Source organism: Psittacula echo, assembly GCF_963264785.1.
Source record: "Psittacula echo genome assembly, chromosome: 1".
Lineage (NCBI taxonomy): Eukaryota > Metazoa > Chordata > Aves > Psittaciformes > Psittacidae > Psittacula > Psittacula echo.
This window is the reverse complement of record NC_137735.1, coordinates 108664965-108680844: the sequence shown is the minus strand read 5'-3', so window position 1 is coordinate 108680844 and position 15880 is coordinate 108664965. Positions and strand designations below refer to the sequence as shown.

The 15880-nt window shown below is 38.0% G+C and overlaps 1 protein-coding gene across 1 annotated transcript in view; it reads left to right on the top strand.

Annotated features, from left to right (window-relative positions):
- SMC1B (structural maintenance of chromosomes 1B) overlaps window positions 1-11013 on the top strand; it is a gene marked incomplete at both ends in the record, with an annotated part of 34288 nt that extends 23275 nt beyond the window's left edge. Inside the window, 9 exons of the mRNA XM_080609823.1 lie at window positions 342-487; window positions 1663-1816; window positions 3223-3321; window positions 4009-4165; window positions 4894-5048; window positions 7815-7966; window positions 8222-8291; window positions 10549-10659; window positions 10909-11013. Of these exons, the coding sequence (XP_080465949.1) occupies window positions 342-487; window positions 1663-1816; window positions 3223-3321; window positions 4009-4165; window positions 4894-5048; window positions 7815-7966; window positions 8222-8291; window positions 10549-10659; window positions 10909-11013 (1149 nt within the window). The remainder of the gene's footprint in view (window positions 1-341; window positions 488-1662; window positions 1817-3222; window positions 3322-4008; window positions 4166-4893; window positions 5049-7814; window positions 7967-8221; window positions 8292-10548; window positions 10660-10908) is intronic.
- Between the last annotated feature and the right edge of the window lie 4867 nt (window positions 11014-15880).

The window sequence follows — 15880 nt, the reverse complement described above, 5'->3', positions numbered from 1 at the left end:
GATGTACAGCAGGTAGGATCCTTCTTGCAGGTATAAAAGACTAAGGAAAAAGGAATAGCCTACAGATTTCAGGCATCCTAGGATCCCTGCCTTGTTTGATGGCTGCATTGTTTAGTCTAGTACAGTCACAAATCCGGAGCTCGCTGTGCCTATGTATACAAAACATCTGGATATTCCTATATATAAGACAGGCAGTTTTCCCAGACCTTTCAGATTTTGTGCTGTAACACATTTGAATGTATTTTAACAGGTTTGAACTGTAACTCACTCTTTCTGTATAATAAAAGCTCCATATCAAGATCTTTTGGTGAAAGGTTAAAATTGTAAATATTTCTATGCAGGATGAAGAAAAGCTTCTAAAAACAGTGAATGAAATTGCGGAGGAGCGGCAACAATTTAAGGATAGATTAAGTGCTCATAAATCCGAGGTTACAAAAGCCCAAAATGAAGTTGAAGAGTTCAGAAAGACATTATTAACTCTTAATAGGTAATTGCTAATTCTACTCCTAGGAAAATGATAAATGTGGTAATATTTAGAAGAGTTGTAGTGATCAGATGTTTCAATTTCTCTTGTTCTGTTTTCTTGTGAAAGATTCATTAGAGACATGGTAATTTGCATTTTCAGTATGCATTAGTTAAAGAGAGTTTCTGATTCAGCATTTGGTTCCCAAAAGTGGTGTGAATGAGATTATTTAATGAGAACCATCCCATTAAATGTACAGAAGAACATTATCTTATTATCTACCTCATGTTAGGTCTCATTGTGATTTCTGATAAATATGTAGTGACTTCCGATAAGTAGCTTACAACTTGGTGGGGACGGCATATTAAGTTTACTGGTAGTTTCATGGTTTTCTTTGAGTGGTATGGTTGGTTCAGTTACTGAGAAACTATCTTTTTTTTGGTCCGTTTCAGCGTTCTCATTTTCTCCAGGCCTTTCAAGTGCTGGATACCTTAAACTAATACTAATTTTAGGTCACTGTTTTGTCCTTACTGTTTTTTTAAATCAAGTGCTTTATTATTGATGTGTTTAATGCCACTTAATCAGGAGCCTGTGTTTAAAAACAGACATGTTGGTACAGTATGGCTAGGGAAACTTCCGGAATTTTACACAAGCTTGCAGATTATGTACCTAGTAATTAATTTTATAGTGTGTAATTTTCACAAAATAAGGCTGTTGTGTCTCTGCCTTACTTAGCAACTTGATGCTTTTGAAGGAATTAATTGCAAAGAGTTATGTATTTCAAGCAGGGTAATGATAAAAGATACTTGATTAAATTTTTAAAGGGTCAAATTTCCATGCATGTTCAGCAGAGCTGAACAAAAGAGAGTTCTTTTGCAGTTAGGAAAGGTGGATATTTGAACATCCTGTAGTGAGAATTTGGCAATATGCTGAAACTAAGTCTGTGCTACTAGCATTTACCTTGCAATAGTTAAAGCTAATACAGAACAGCAGAGTATTAACTTTGCCTGCAGGAATAGCTTGTGGTTCCCAGGTGTCTCTTGAGTGATTTTGGAGAATGAAGGGGATGGAAGAAGTACAGTTTTCCTTTATGTTTGATGGAATTATGGAGGAAACTCGGTAACTGTTTTTCATGCTATATGGCTGTGGATGTTACTGGCTTCTGCTCTTTAATTGTTTTGTATCTTTTGTCTATATAGAGAAGCTACAAAATTACAAAAAGAAGCTACAACTATAGAAACTGCTCTGGAAGAGAAAAGATTGAAACGACATAATATGCTTCTCGAATGCAAGGTGCAGGACTTGAAAATAAAGTTGCTATCTGGATTACTGGATGAGATCAGTGAAGTTGAGGTACATAAAATGTTTATAAAAGATGGATATCATGGACGAGCAATTATACAGTCTTGAATTTAGAGATACTTATCTTTCCTTACAGGACTGTTTATCTTGGACAGTAATATTATTTTCATGTGATTAGGCCTTACCCATTCAGGAGAAGGATTTATTATTTTTTTTATTTTTGTAGACAGAAATATTGTTGCAAGTATTTTTTACTTGTGCTTGAAATGTGTTTCTGTGAAATATGTAAAATTGCTGTGGTAAAAGAAAATCAATATGAAGGAGTTGAGATAAACATATGTAAAGGGACACACGGGAGTCACTTCAGAAATGTAAATAAATATGGCATGTACATGAATTGACATAATCTTTCATTAATCATCCATAATATAAATGCTGTCTAAAATTGTCCATTTGTCTTCAGTAGCTATAAATATTCACAGCAGTTGGGGGGGTAGGCTAAAATAGAAATGTTCTGCCATCAGGGGATTGACCGTTGTTATTTTTCTCAGTCTTCCCTCATTTTCCAGCATATCTTCTGTGAGGGGAAGTTAAACTTTCCCCATTGTTTCAAAATAGAATAGCTATGGGTTTTGAAGGACTTGTAGCTAGTCTGTGAATTTGGAAGGAGTCTTGCTGATACCACTCCTTAGACAAGTAGCTTTTCTGAAGGATAGGTGTGAATGAGTGGGTCAGAAGACAAAATGAATGCAGAGAGATGGGCAGTCTCTGAAGGGAAAGGACTGCTAATCACCAGAGTATGTAGGCAGCTCAGCTCTTGATGCTAATCAGTAAGGAAAAGATGAAACTGAGCAGATGGGCAGTAGGAATAACAACTTAGATTCTTAATGAATACCCCTGAGAAAACCACTGAGATTTGGTTCTGAGAAAGAATCTTGGTGGGAAAGGGACTGACAACAACAGGCAGCACGTGTTCCATTCAAGGGAAAGCAGTTGCTTGAAATCCAAGTGTACACTGTCCAGGAGATATTCTGCTTATGCTGTACAGAATTGATGCTACTCATTGCTTCTGAAGCCAACTCAGAAATGCCTTGACTTACACACTTCAGAGCCTTTACTTAAAGGGGCTTGAATTATCATGGAAATGTAAACCTTTCCAATCAGAAGAGTTAAAGTATGCACATTGCTCTAAATGCATTACAAATAAATTACTGCTGCTTTCCTCTAAGCTTCAGACTGAAATAAATTAGCAGATGATTTCATCTTCATTTAAAAGGTATGGTTTTTAATTAGACTCAGATAACTGTTAAGTCCATTTTGGCTAGGGGAGGAGCTATGGAATAAGTTTACCTCATGTTACCACTGTCTCCTTGTTTTATACCCTTTTAATGTATTGCTTTAATGGTTTAAAATTTAACTGTCATATTTCTCAGCTGGAATGTCCTTCCTATTTATAGCTAGGACCTGAAACAGAAGACACTCAGACTACATCCAGTATCTATGAAAGGGAAGAGGCAATTCAGATCGACTACAGCAGCCTACCAGAAGACCTGAAGGTAGTCTCTTTCTTTGAAGTTACTAGAGATAGAATTTTTATTTAAAATACTTTATTTGTTGAAATTATTTATTTCTTCAACCTAGTCCCTAAATCACTGTTACTAAAACCACTGTTAAGCTTAAGTACATGTGTATTTGTGTTTTGCTTTTGCAATCGTACATAGTACAAATTGCATGGGATTTCTGGATAGGTCAATTTCCCGTATAACTAAATTTAATTTAAAGCTTTTCTAAACCATAAAAAATAGAATGGATAGATAGTAAATATAACTCTGATTTTTCTTCCTCCTTTACCTTCCGCATTTAAGTTCCAACACTCTATTTGTGTCAGAGGCTGGTTACAGAGGAAGGGAAGAATCTGTCACCACTGGAATTTGTTTGAAGACAGGTTCTCAATGAAGCCAGCTAATCCTCCTCCTGTGTTGTATTTTAACCCAGACTTCTATGCTGATGGGAATTTGTGTCTGTTTCTAAAGGTCTTTGTGGAACAATACTTAAGACCTTGTAAATTTATTCTGAGAACTAAGGCTCGGATTGGAGTTTTGTGTTTATTGTGGTTTTTAGTTAAAGCTATTGAGTGGGAGGGGGAATTCTTCCAGAAACCGTGGGTGCTTGCTGTGTATGTTGAAACTTCTTGGCATAAAAGCAGATTTTACTGCTTTGGCATTTTTACTTTTTTCCGTTAGGACCTAGACTCTGATAAAGATATACAGGATCATCTGAAACAGATGCAGCAGGAAATAAAATCTAAAGAGAGTACTTTAATGAAGACAGCTGCTCCAAACCTGAGAGCAGTAGAGAAACTACAGATAGCTCGGGACAAGTTCCAAGAATCAATAGATGGTAATGCTGAGTCTTTCTCATTAACCTATGAGAGTTTTCACCCTAACTGAAATTCCTCTTTCCAGGGTTGGTCCTGCTGCCTTTTCTTCTTTCAGATATTAAGATATCTTTTATGCTCAAGTGTTCATCCTTAGTTGTCATTATATGTAAACTATTTATTAACATACTCTTAACTCTGCAGTAGTTTATTGAAATACAGTTTGAATGATTGGAAAGGTATTTTGTTTGCTAAATGACATAAAATATTTTTACTTATTTTCTAAATAGTACTCACTTTAATCATAAAATTATTTAATTTTTTCTTAAATCATTGAAGGAACACATACATGTTGTCCAGAAGTCAGATATGAGCATTGTTGCAGTTACTGTTTCCCCTCAAAGAGCACTGCAGACATTACATATTAAGAAAACCAAGGAGTTCTAAAGCTGCAAAAAGCAAATGCTGGTGCTGCTTAAGGCTGCCCAGCTTACAGAAGGAATTGGGAGAAGAATTTTGTTCATTGCTCCAGACATAAAACAGATTGAATACATCCCAGCTGTTCAGTTTTTGGAGGCTCCATTTGAAATCTGGAAGGAAACTCAGAATGTTGGTATCTTCTATCTGCATTAGAATATTTTTCTGCAATAAGTATTTTCTTTGATGCTTACTATGGTGCACAACATATATTTATTCTGTGTATTTGCTCAGAGGCTTACTGTGGAGTAATTTCAGTAATCCTTTTTCGTAGCTTTTGAGACCAGCAGGAAGGAAGCTAGAACTTGCAAGCAAGAATTTGAACAAGTGAAAAAAAGGAGATACGAGCTATTCAGCCGGTGCTTCGAGCACGCCTCTGTAGCTATCGATGAGATCTACAAGAAACTTTGTAGGAACAGTAGTGCTCAGGTGTGTCATGGGCTTGGCTTAAAAGCCTACTTGATATTTTGCTGTCTAGAATAAGAGAATTAGCAACACTTATGGTTTCCAGAGACGGTTTCAGTCCTGAAGAAGAAAATTACACAAATACAGACATACGAATTTTCAGGTCAGAGGAGGAATAGGTAATAGCTGCATTTGAAGCTCCTTATACCCTACTTAAATAGTTTAAAAAGTTGTGAATGCTTTATCTTTTTTATCTTTGCAAGTGTTCCAGTATTACTGCTGGAAATAAAGGGGAAACTCCCAAATGTTTTGGTTACGTCAAATCATGTAGGTGGTTGAATGTTTAAAAACTCAGGCTTGAACTCTTTTCTGTCTTAAACCAGTGTCCTGGGTTCAGCAGTAGCAATCATTTTTTTTCTTCTTCTTAGTAGCTGGTGCTGTGTTTTTTGACTTTCAGCCTGGGAACAGCACTGATAACACCAATGTTTTTAGTTACTGCTCAAATGTTTAGTCTGACCAAGGACTTTCCGAGTCTCATGCTCTGCCAGGGAGGAGGGGAAGCCGGGAGGAAGCGGAAATAGGATACCTGACGCAAACTAGCCAAAGAGATATTCCATACTACAGCACATCATGCCCAGGATGTAACTGGGAGTTACCTGGAAGGGCTAGTTCGCTGCTTGGTCGGGCTGGGTATCGACAGGTGGTATTATATTCTCTTCCATTGTTATTTCCCGTATCATTATTATTATTGGTGGTAGCAGTAGTGGTTTGTGTTATACCTTAGTTACTGGACTTCTGTTATCTCAACCCGTGGGAGTTACATTCTTTCGATTCTTCTCCCCTTCTCCCTGGGAGCAGGGGGGTGTGGGGGGGGAAGCGGGGGAAGTGAGCAAGCGGACTGCGTGGGTTACTGACTGCACTTAAACCACGACAACCAGATTTTGTGTTCTCCTGTCAGATACTCAGTGAACATCTTGAGTATCTTTAAGTATATCCTTTCTGCATGTAGGTTGGACAGGATAATAAAGCATTTCCTTCTTCCTGATGACTGGGCACATACCTTCTCCCCTGGACTGAACATCTGTCAGATCTGGGCTTTGCATCACTCTGAAACTACGAGCATTTTCCAGATGCATTGCCAAAAATAATTAGTTGGGTGCTTGCTTTCTGAGGTTTGGGATGCTGTGCCTTGAGTTGAGCCATAGTGGCAGCCTGGTCAAGAGATTATTCTGTGATTAGCTGGAAAGCTAAAACTGCCTACTAGATACAAACATAGCAGCTGAAGGAAGCTGGTCTGATTGCACTGGGAGAGAAGTGATTGCTCTGTGTGCTCTGGTTAGCTAAAGAAAGGATTAGTTCTGATTTTTGCCATCAGAGGAGGTGGCCTAGGTTGCACCTTGAACAGATGCTTTTTAAGCAACCTTAATAACTATTAACAGCAAATTGCCTTTAATATTTCTTAATATATTAATAACATTTATTAATAATGATTTACTGTCCAGTCTACAAAGGAGAAGCTTTGATCGATTAAGTTAACTTCCAGAGATTCTGGACTCAGAGCATTCATGCACAGAATATATTGCTCAGTAGAATTTATTTCATCAGCACATTGTGTGTTAGGAGTAATTCAAAAGAAACTACAGCCTAAGAAATTGCACATAGACAGATTCATTCCTGGGTTCGATACCAGTTCTCTTCCATTCCTCTTCTGTGGAGAGAGAAATGTCTTGGAGAGAGAAATTTCCTTTCATATCTTGATGAGCAAAAATATATATACCCTAGTAAGCTATAAGATGATTTTTGTTAGTAGTGTCCATACATCTGAAAACTTCCTCTTGCATAGATAGGTCTAGTGGCACAGAACTGGGAGCTGCGTTGCAAGATATTTGACATGCTTACAGCCTGAAAAGCAGTGTTATTACAATGATAGGCATTCTCTCAGCAGAGAAAGAGAGAAAAATAAGTGTACCTCAAACAAAACAAAGATCCTGCGAGCACTGTATCTTGCTTCCAGCACTATTTACCACAGAAATTGTTTCAAATTGAAGTACGTGTAGTGTTTTGTTTTGTTTTTCTTCCACTGTAAATATGAGAAGAGCCATTTGAATTGAGTGTCACTTACGGAAATTTTATCTGTATCCACTTGTGCAGAAGGAAAGATACTGAATTATTTTCTTGTTTATTCTGTTAAATAGGAAACATAAACCATGTAGCAGCAGGCTTATCCATCATCCTTTTTAATGGTTTCCTAAAATGGCCATTCTTTTAAGATAATGCTTTTAGTTTTTGAACCTAGGAACAAGGATACAAAGAGGAGAGAAAGCCTACCTATATTAAAATCTTTCTCTACCTCAAAGGAAGATTTTGTAAAACTAATTTTCACAAAAAAAGTGCAATTGTGGAAGTACATTTACTTCCAAACAAAAAAGAAAACTCTTTTGGAAGTCTGAATTTTTAGTAATTAAAAAATTAAAGCATTTGTATGAAAGGTGATAAAATCGAGCTTATTTAGTAGTTGAGAGTTTGTAAATAACAGATATGTGGTGTTGCTCCCAAGGTGGTCTTGTTAATCAGCCTCCTGCCTCATGGTTCATTGAAAAAGGCATATTCACTGGGGAATTTTATAATGCTGCTCTTCAGTCTAGATGAACAGGGGTTTCCTACAATTGAAGCTAACTGTCGTACTGGTAGTTCCAACACTACCTCAATCAGTATTTAAAAACCTAAAAAATACCCATCTTAATAATTGTATAGCTGTCATTATTAATAATGAAATACCTGTGTTTCCAGGCATTCCTTAGTCCTGAAAATCCTGAGGAGCCTTACCTGGAAGGCATTGGCTTTAACTGTGTGGCTCCAGGAAAACGCTTTATGCCAATGGATAGCTTGTCAGGAGGTGAAAAATCTGTGGCAGCCCTGGCTCTTGTGTTTGCTATACACAGGTAAAAGTAATACTAGGCTCTTACCCAGGTATGTGGCTAAGTAAGTGGCAGGAAGATAGAGAGTGTTTTACTTACAAACCTGTTGGAAAAAAAATCTGCTAATAGCGTGGTCAGACATTATTAAAGTCCTTATTCTTTTCTTGTCATTACTTCTTACCAAAATGTTATGATAAAGTAAGGGAAATCTGTAAAGTGCTTAGAATGTTCATTAACATTTTTGCATCTAAATGCAAACTACTGTCTTGTTTTCTACAGTTTTCGGCCAGCACCTTTCTTTATTTTAGATGAGATAGATGCTGCCCTGGATAACACAAACATCGATAAAGTGAGTTGGTCCCTTTTACTTTATCTTTCTATCAACAATATAGTGCTATCCTTTTGTATAAGAATGGCTACTTTTCATTATAGTTTGGTATAAAGAGATTGGTTACGCTGTCTTAACCTGTTTTAAAATATATTGGGTTTAGAGTAGGGCTAGATTTAAATTCATAAATCTAAGTGTGTACTTAGTTCCCAAGCTTTGAAGTTGTGAAAAATTGGTCAGGAGTCTGAAGGCATGCCATGTTGTGCCATGTGTGGTACAGTCTGACAGGAAGGTCACTGGTGAAGTGCTGGTGGATTGGTTCAGTTGGAATTTTTAGGGCCTCTAAGAAGTATTAGAGTGTATGTGCCTGTTGGAATCGAGTCATTCTATCACTGGAGTATTGCTCTTATCTAATTGGCCAACTACACATTAAAAACAATTGAGGGCTATCACTTCCATTGGTTTGGCCACATGAATTCTTGCTTGATTAAAATACCTTTCTGTCCTCCTCTTAATTTCTCTTCCCCTTTTTGCTAACACCTAGTCACTGCAACAAAACATCATGATAGAACAGAAACAGTAAATTGGCAAGTTGTATGTTTATAAGATGTATATCCAAGAAAATAAAGAACATCAATGCAGAAAGTTTTAAGTATTTTAAGTTCTGGTCTAATGTATATTTAGAAATGTATCATCTATAAATAATACTTCATGGCCAAAGAGCAGTTAAACTTGGATTATATTACATATCAGGGTTAACCCTGAAATTGCCTTAGTACTGTCTGTATTAGGCCTTTCATTGAGTCCTTTGGGGCCCAGCTAATCTGCTTCCTGCTTTCAGGTTGAATTGTGCTTTTGCCTGTTTTGTGATCATCCTGGCCAGAGCCGCTCATCTGCCATGAGGCTGCAGCACACCACCTGCATCACCCTGGGTGGTGCTTGGATTATTGCCCTTCTGCAGTCCTCTGCCTGCCTGCTCTGCCCTGGCTGGGTGCAGTGCAGAGAGTCTGGGGCAGAATGACAAATAGAGCTGCTCTTTTCCCATCAACAGGATGCGATACAGGTGGTAATGTGTAATGTGCTTGGAGAGCAGCTGCCCTTGAAATGCAGGAAGATGTTGACAGAACATCTGTTTCCTAGAAAATTCCTTGAATTGGCGTCAGTGTTTATCTAGGGATTCATATAAGGGGAGTCACATTATTATTTGAGCATGTGTGAAAAGTGTTTTAAATTGCAAAATGAGCAAAAGCAAAATTGCCGTGACCTGCAGGTATAATTAACTTAATGTTTCCCTGCACCTGGAGTCTTTCATATCTTGTTCCTTATCTCTGAGATGCGGTTGTTAGTGGAAAGTACCAGAGCCTTCAGACAGAGGAATTAAATACTGCAAGTGAGCAAAAAGGATGCATGGTATATATGTTGCTAATACTCACTGGTATCCAGGTTTTATGAATCACAGAATCACAGACTGGTTTGGGTTGGAAAGGACATTGAACATCATTCAGTTACAACCCCCCTGCCACAGGTGGCTCAAAGCCCCATCCAGCCTGGTTTTGAACACTGCCAGGGATGGGGCATTCACAACTTCCCAAGTCTTTTTCTGTCCCTTCTTACAGTTTATGTTGAAGCAGATCTCCAATAATTTACTTGTAATTGCACTGTAAAATGAATGCGAATTATGTAACTCCTTAAAGGCAGTGCTTCCATTAAGAAAATGACTTCCATATCACATCGATATAACAGTGCAGGCAAAAGTTGCATTAAAAATGTACAGGTTTTCCTTCATTCAGCATTTAATTTATATTGTGGGGCACTGCCTTACTCAGTCACCAATTTATCAGTTCATGTTTGTCCCTTTATTTTGCAGGCAATTGAAAAAAATTATGCTGTCTGCAGTGAACTAATGCATTTTGAGGACCGCAGTATACTGCCAATAACAATCTTTTCACACTTTTTTCCTTGTTCAGGAATTTCCATCTTTCTTTGTCATTCTGTTAAGTGCAATATTTTGCATTGATACTAGCCTTTTTCTGTACCTTTACTCATTGAAGTGAATGATTATTGAGCATTTTCGCAAAGCAAATGTGAGGGGTTGTCTTAGGAACATGCAAAGTGTCTGTCGTAAGACTGTTTTATTTCTCATTTTATCCTGCTTCCTAACTGAGTTACTGAATTCTAGAGCTAATGTAGTTTAGTTCTTCCCTCATCATTCCCTAATTACAGCATGGTTTAAGTCTGCCAGAACTAACTTACTGAAATATTTGGCTTCTTCCCAAAGGTATCAAGTTTCATTAGAGAGCAGGCACATGAGCAGTTACAAATGATAGTTATTTCTCTAAAGGAAGAGTTTTATTCCAAAGCAGACGCATTGATTGGAGTGTGTCCAGAGGTAACAATTAATTATTACCAACTTTTGTTAAATAATACACACTGGGGTTTGTTGAAGTACTGGTTTACACTTTAAGTGTTACTCCAGTGAGTCATGTATATTTCAACTACTCTATGTTCAGAAATAAGTGGCTCGATGAAAAGATCATTTTGGTAACTCAAGCTTGTTATTGCATCTCACAGTAATTTATGAAATGCTTATTTCGAATGACAGAAGTGTTTTCAATTGTATGATCTTTCCTCCTTTTAGCACGATGACATTATGTTCAGTCGAGTCCTGACTTTGGATCTTACAGAGTATCCAGACAGTAATGACCAGGAAAGAGCAGAGATGCACAAACGCAGTTCAGAATAAGGTGTGGATGATTGCGGGGCCAGGTGACAACAGCAAGAACTGTGTTTACAGTTGCCTGTTACAAAGCTGAATCTGCATGTGGCCGTTAGAGGTTGTTAGACAAATGTTCCCCTTTCAAATGAAGCAGTTTTCTAGAATGTTGAAGTAACTGTTGTTCATTGATACAGTTCTGTTAATAAGAGAGTGCCAGATGTTGTTCCTGAAGTGCAGGTAAGCCTCTTGCTTTTCTGATGAACAGTAACCTGCTTAGCTGTATCCCCAGTGCACTGCTTAGACACACACTACCACTGGTCAAGACCTTTTTCAGTCTGGCTCTTCTGTACTGCAGCTCCATCCATTTGCCTTCAGATAGGATTATTTTCTGTTTCTTAAAACAAGTTACTGGAATCTGCCCATTATCTCAGGTGATTCCTGTGCTGGCCAGTAAGACTTCAGTCTTCTGCTGCAACCTTATGAAAATGCTAGTTACTTTACAGAAGCACATGATACATCTCTATAAGCATGATGGAGAAATTTCACCTGTGACATATTTCACCGCACCCAAAAGTGGAAGGAATAAAACAGCCTTAAAAAAAATTCTATTGGTTTGCAGTTAAGACTCTTATTACCTAGTTATCCCAGTGAAGCCCAGTTTATTTTGATGGCCATGCTTTATCCACGGAGCCAAGTTAATGAAGTTGGTTATGGAACACTGAGAGAGCCTGAATCACTTCATCTGGCTTATGTTTCACCTCAGTGTATGCTGAAGAGCTTCATTTGGTTTATGGTTGCTCATAATTAGATCTTATGTTCATATACTAGCTTCCTTGTGTATAAGCAGTACAGTGGACATCTACTTTGTAATGTGCCACTGATACTGTGCTTGTTGCATACAACTCGTGTCTGGTCAGGTGGGGGGTTACTGCATAGAAAGGAATGATGTGAGCAGTAATAATGGGTTCCTCTGGGAATGTTTCAACCATGTAAGTGTGCCCACTTCTATTGTAGACAGATGTATGTCAAATAGTAATGTTACTGCCATAGTCTATTAAATAAAATCATTTACTCTGAGTGTAAATCATGAGTTAGCATCAGCCCCTTAATTCTGGCTCCATTGGCAGATGTGGAAAAAATTACGGTAGTCGGAAGGATGAACAAAAGAGCAGCCTCTAGTGATATTTCAGAGCTCTTCGAGCCACATCAGACACTGTATTTCAAATACTGAAGTTTGGGTTGGTTTGTATTTATTTAACCATTTGCTGAAATAGAAAAATACAGCAAAGAATTGAATAGTCTGAAGAATGGTGAATCTTTTAGCTACTATACAACAGGGGTCTATTTAGCTTTAAGTATTTTATTAAGGGAGTGTATGCCATCATCAGAGATGTCCTATCACTATCATTACACAGGACAAGAAATGGGCAACAAGGTGTTTTGTTGGTTTTTTTTTTTTTTTTCAGTAAATGTCTTCCATTTATACTTTTTTTTTTTTTTTTTTTTTTTTTTTAAAGAGCCACCCTCAGTAGAACTTGCAAACATCGTTTAACATACCACTTTGTACAGTTAGCTCTTTCACAGTGCTCAGGTAATAGTAACGGGGCCTTGAACAAGTTACTCTTTAATTTAACAGATAAATGGAACAGCCAGGTTTCAAGGTCTGTCCCTTTTGACTGTATTTTAAACCCTGAGGTAGCTACAAAGCAGTCCCATCCCTAAGATTCTTTGATGGGGGAGGAAACCAAAACCAGGCACTTCTACCTTCTTATGGTGCATGTTAGGAATTAAAGTAACCCCTTTACTTATGCATCATCTACTTTTCAGCATACAAGTAAGTGGTGCTTGGGTCAAGGGAGGCTGTTATACAAGTTGCAGTGTAGCAGTGACTGCAGGGACAGCAGAACTGCCAATGCTAGGCATAAGCTTCCCTCACCAAAGGAGGGAATGTGATTTCCTACCCTGGATCTGACTGCCAGCACAGGATAAGGAGTTACATAGGCATAAATAACTTCAGTGAACAGTGTCATAAATAGCTCATCTGATTCATTTTGCTGCAACTTGAAGCAACAGTTTGTGTTCTAAGCTGATCCATCAGCATCCAAAGTAGCATGACTATCAATTTTCAAAAACGCACATTCATGTTGACTAGAGAAGCAAATTGTAGAGGTGAGAGTCTTTCAGTGATGCCACTAAAAGGCTTCACTTTCAGAAGAGATGTATGCATAAATACAGTCTCTCAAAGGGAAAAGGATGAGTGTGGTCTATATTCAGGCTGATCTTGCTTTTGATTTTTACCTTTAAAAAAAAACCAGATCAAGCCTTGCGAACTGATACTTGAGATCCTTAGCAATTGTACCACATATAAAAAGGCAAGTATGGGTTTAGGAGAGAGGAATACAGCATTCATGCACTATTTGAGATCACTTTTCTTGGCATAATGTCTTAACGTCTTTTACCTACTTCAGAACAGGGACAAAACCCCATATACACCACAATTGCAGTAATTGACCCATTGCAGTAATTAGTCCAAAAAGAAGCATGCACCTTACTTCTAAGCTCTTCATTCTGTACACATACATACTAGAGAACAAGCAGAACTTGTTTCTGTGACCTGGGAGTAAAAAGTTGACATACCACAATTCAGACAGAAAGGTCATGTGACAGACCCACCGCTTCCACTCCTTGTACATCCTCATTTTGGTGTGATGTGACCTCAGCAGGCGTAACAGATCAAATCCATGGGGAACATAAGCAGAGATACCTGACTGAATCAACCCTCCAGGATTGCCAGATACAAATGTGTCAGTGTCAAAACAATATGGCCCTGAAGGTGCTCTCGTGCAAATGCTGAGGTGAGAGGCGGCTTAGAAAATCCAAGATGATTACCACTGTTAGTAACTGGGCTGGTAATTTTATCATTTTAGTGCTGAGACAATTCAGTGGTAGGTGAAGTAACACCACCTTAGGGAAAAAAAAAAAACCCAAACAGTTAATGTGGTGCTCAATGATTGGAGTAGTTCAACTTAGGTAAAACTTGCATACTAGAAATTGTATCCAGATACATGCTTAGATACTAACTGGGTTTAATTCTGCTGCATTGAGACTATCCATTATCTGCTTGCTGAGAGAACTGGCAGCATACTGGTCAGATTTAAACAATGTTTAAAGTATTTCTATAGAAACCCACTGCAAACAAGTCAGCCCCTGTGTATATGTATGTCGTATGTCCTTGCTGGTACATTATTGTTGCATCCTTTTCTCCCTGTATGATCTCAACATGCTGACAAATGCAAACAAATACTCATGGTAAAAGTGTAAAATACGCAAGTTATCATGACATGAGTTCTGTAACTGTGACACAACACACCTCTGATGGCTTGGGAAGCTGCATCGAAGCTTGTAAGCAGCCTTGTGCTGACAGAGCCTTGAGGAGTTCAACCTCCAACTGCCTAACTGCTGTTCAGCTGATGAGAACAGAAAGCCCTTCATTTTAAAGGCAACTAGAGGAGAGTTGTGGGTATGACACAAGTAATTTCTGAGAGATTCAAATGTTACCTCTGTTGAGGCTTCACGTTGGTAAGAGCTTGGTCCAAGTGGCTTGAAGCACAGGCAGAGAAAACTTGCAACTGCTTCTGGAACAGTTTTAGTAGTGTGGAAGTGCCCACAGAGCAATTCATGTGACTCTCAATCTTTACATACACAACACATTTACGACTCCAGAAAAGAAAAGGCTACAATGCACGATTTTTATTCCACTTAAACCCGTGGAAATTCTCAGCTCAAAACTTTCTAAGCAGCAGATGTAAAACTGTAACTTGACAATTACCAATTCTCAGTCCACTGGGCTTGCCAAGCATCATTTCAAATGAATTTTTGAAAACAGGACTGTCCAATCATTTACCTAATACATGTCTGATGGAAAGTAAGCACAACTGTTTCAAAGAGACAGGTCACAGTATTTCAAAGAAACAAATTTCTGGTTTTCTGGGAAAAGCAGTAATATTTATTCTCATTTGTTCTCACTTTAGGAGACACAACCATAAGAACAGTTGTGCCTGTTCAGATCAAGGGTTCATCCAGCCCACTGTTCAGGTGTTACTGACCACAGATGACTCTCTGAGGTGTATTTGGTTCTATGTCAGTATTCACCACACAAGCTAGCACAACAATTGTTGAGAAAATCTGGCTTTCATGGTTAATTTGCAAAGAAGTGAAAATGCATTTAAACCATACAGTGATGTCACTGTACACAATCAAGGATTTAGTAACACCCTTGTCTTTCAGAACTACCTTTACAGACTTCTAATTCCTGTTAATCTGGTAATCCGGATGTTTAACACCTCTTATTTCACAATCCTCTGAAACCATCTAACTGAAACCATAATGTTTTACATGAAATGGCCTCAGCCAAAGCAATTAATAGACATGTAAATAAGGTTGCTAGCTAATGCCTACACAAGGATACGTTGCTGAGAATCCCATGCCCTCCTGCTACATTCAGCACAAACTGTTTCAGTTTACAAAGTGCTTAACCAAGTATGAAGCACTCAGTGGAGAAACTTATTTCTGGGATTAGTTCAAGTTTTCAAGCATGATGTTCTTCTCATATCCAATTTTCAGGGGTGTATTTCCACTGTATTTTCAGAGTTTCCTTAAGAGTCACTTTTGTATAACCTTTGTAACGTAAGTTACCGGGATTTCTGTTCACTTTCAATTGTTGATCATTCTGATGAATCCATTGCTGAGCCCTAAGTAAAATAAGCATAATTCTTAATGCTTCTACCTTAAAAAGGCCAAAATCAAGCCCAGATGTATTACTGTTAGCATTTTCTATTTATTTTTATCAAGTGTTTTAAAATTGAGACTCTGTATGTGGTATCGCAGTTAAGGG